Source organism: Colobus angolensis, unplaced genomic scaffold (genome assembly GCF_000951035.1).
Source record: "Colobus angolensis palliatus isolate OR3802 unplaced genomic scaffold, Cang.pa_1.0 Scaffold208, whole genome shotgun sequence".
NCBI classification, from domain to species: domain Eukaryota; kingdom Metazoa; phylum Chordata; class Mammalia; order Primates; family Cercopithecidae; genus Colobus; species Colobus angolensis.
This window is the reverse complement of record NW_012115244.1, coordinates 77,631-80,081: the sequence shown is the minus strand read 5'-3', so window position 1 is coordinate 80,081 and position 2,451 is coordinate 77,631. Positions and strand designations below refer to the sequence as shown.

Sequence of the window (2,451 nt, the reverse complement as noted above, 5' to 3'; positions counted from 1 at the left end):
TCTCTACTAAAAATACAGAAAATTAGCTGGACGTGGTGGCGGGCGCCTGTAGTCCCAGCTACTTGGGAGGCTGAGGCAGGAGAATGGCATGAACCCGGGAGGTGGAGTTTGCAGTGACCCGAGATTGCCCCATTGCTCTCCAGCCTGGGCAACAGAGTGAGACTCCATCTCAAAAAAAAAAAAAAGAAGTCTTGTTAATGGCTAATAAGCCCCAGGATTGTTGTCATTGTTGTTTCAATGTCACCCTTACCCCAAGGGCAGTGCATATAGAAAACTCTCACTGCTGCTTGGATGGTAAGAAAAGGTAGTGGCTAAGGGGATTAAAAAACATAAAGCCCAGGGAACACTCGTTCAGCAGCTGCTTACCAGACACCTGCCCGTGCCTAGCCCTGTGCACATCACTCTTGTGTTCCCTGTCTCCCATCTTGGCCTGTGCAGCTATGTTCTGGGTCTGTCCCTACCTCAGTCTGCTCCCATCTGCTCTGCAGGTGATGTCCAGACCCACCCCCTGGGTTGTAGGTGCTGCTGTGGTGGGGGCCAGAGTGGCTGCTGCTGTTGGGGACCCTTCTGTTTGTGAGACCCCTTGAAAAGGAGCAACTCTGACTGCGTGCACCATAGCATTGGGTCTTTCTAACCCAAAGATCATGGTAGAGAGTCCAGGGCTTGCTTTTTTTTTTTTGAGACGGAGTCTCACTCTGTCACCCAGGCTAGAGTGCAGTGGTGCCATCTCGGCTCACTGCAAGCTCCACCTCCTGGGTTCACGCCATTCTCCTGCCTCAGCCTCCTGAGTAGCTGGGACTACAGGCACCCGCCACCACACCCAGCTAATTTTTTGTATTTCTTTTAGTAGAAACGGGGTTTCACTGTGTTAGTCAGGATGGTCTTGATCTCCTGACCTTCTGATCCGCCCGCCTCGGCCTCCCAAAGTGCTGGAATTACAGGCGTGGGCCACCACGCCCAGCCGAGTCCAGGGTTTTCAAGGAAGTTCCGCGTCAGGGTCGTTTCAACCGCCTCTGCCGCTGCCAGGTCTGCCAGTGTGTGGAGGCACTGCCCCGAGCTTCCCCTGCAGTCTCCTCGGAACAGATCTGTAGCATATGGGGAGGGGCTTATCGATCCAACTCCAGCAGATCCTGTCCACAGCTGAGCCGAGGAGTCCTGATGAGGGACAAGAAGCAGGGAGGGTGGCCTACAGCCAGACTGTGGGAGTGGACAGTGTGTCTCAGACTGGAGTCTGGAGAGGAGCAGTCCTAAGGCCAGGCTGTAGCCCTACCACATCTCTGCTGTGACCTGGGTGGGCGGTGCTCCAGCCTTCTGGTCCAAAATGGGAATAACGGGACCATGTGACTCAGTGAGTGCTTAGTACACACTAGGTGTTATTGGTAATACTGCAGCTAACCTCCATAATCCACCGTTAATATGCACACCCACCCTCCACTGCCCATTCTCCATCTACCTGTCCATGGGCCTCCACCCTTCCTTCCTCTCTTCCTCGCTCCTCTGGACTTGATTTGGATAACATTTCCCCACCTCCTCCCATCACCTCTCGTCTGCTCTTTCTGGTGTATAAGGAGAGGTCGGGGCATTGACTGGATGGGTCTGAGGTTTTACTGGAGCGTCACAGAGGATGGGGTTTGGTGGGGCAAGGAGGCAGGGCTTTTGTCTGCATCTCCCATGATCACTGACCACTGAGTGGTCTGACTGTAGCCCCCAGGCCATCATCTATGCTGATGGAGGCGCGTGTGGATCTCATCGACCTGGACTTGTGTAACTCGACCCAGTGGTACAATGGGCGCATTCAGCCAACCAATGTGTGCGCGGGGTATCCTTTAGGCAAGATTGACACCTGCCAGGTAACCTTCCTTCTGGCCTCTGGGCCCCTGGGTCCCTCTGGGACTCTCCCGGCCACTGAGAACATCCTCATTTTGGATCCCCAAACTCCATTATCTCCACCCTTCTGCCTAGGGCCCTTCTCTAGTGACTGCTTCCCTGGTCCCTTTTCTAGCACCTACAGTCACAGTGGGGATGAGCGGTGGCAGCCACTGGCAGCCCCTGCCATGTGCCCCTATGGACACATGAGCTTGCTCATCTCACTGCAAGGAAAGCCCTGACAATCCACACCCTCCTTACATCCCAAATGAAGCCCTTGACACCCCCTCAAACGTTACCACAACCACTTGTGTTTATGGCAGCAGGAAACCATGTGACTGTGGAAATTGTCCTCCCAGAGCCTTCTGTCCCCTCTTGGCAGGGAAAGAGTGGTTCAGGCAGATCGTGACCTCTGTGTCCTTCTGGGCAGGGGGACAGCGGCGGGCCTCTCATGTGCAAAGACAGCAAGGAAGGCGCCTACGTGGTCGTGGGAATCACAAGCTGGGGGGTAGGCTGTGCCCGTGCCAAGCGCCCCGGAATCTACACGGCCACCTGGCCGTATCTGAACTGGATTGCCTCCAAGAT

General features: G+C 55.0%; 1 protein-coding gene across 1 annotated transcript in view; it reads left to right on the top strand.

Moving 5' to 3' along the window:
- ACR (acrosin) overlaps positions 1-2,451 on the top strand; it is a 7,954-nt gene that overhangs the window by 4,798 nt on the left and 705 nt on the right. Inside the window, exons 4-5 of the mRNA XM_011942257.1 lie at positions 1,705-1,850; positions 2,297-2,451. Of these exons, the coding sequence (XP_011797647.1) occupies positions 1,705-1,850; positions 2,297-2,451 (301 nt within the window). The remainder of the gene's footprint in view (positions 1-1,704; positions 1,851-2,296) is intronic.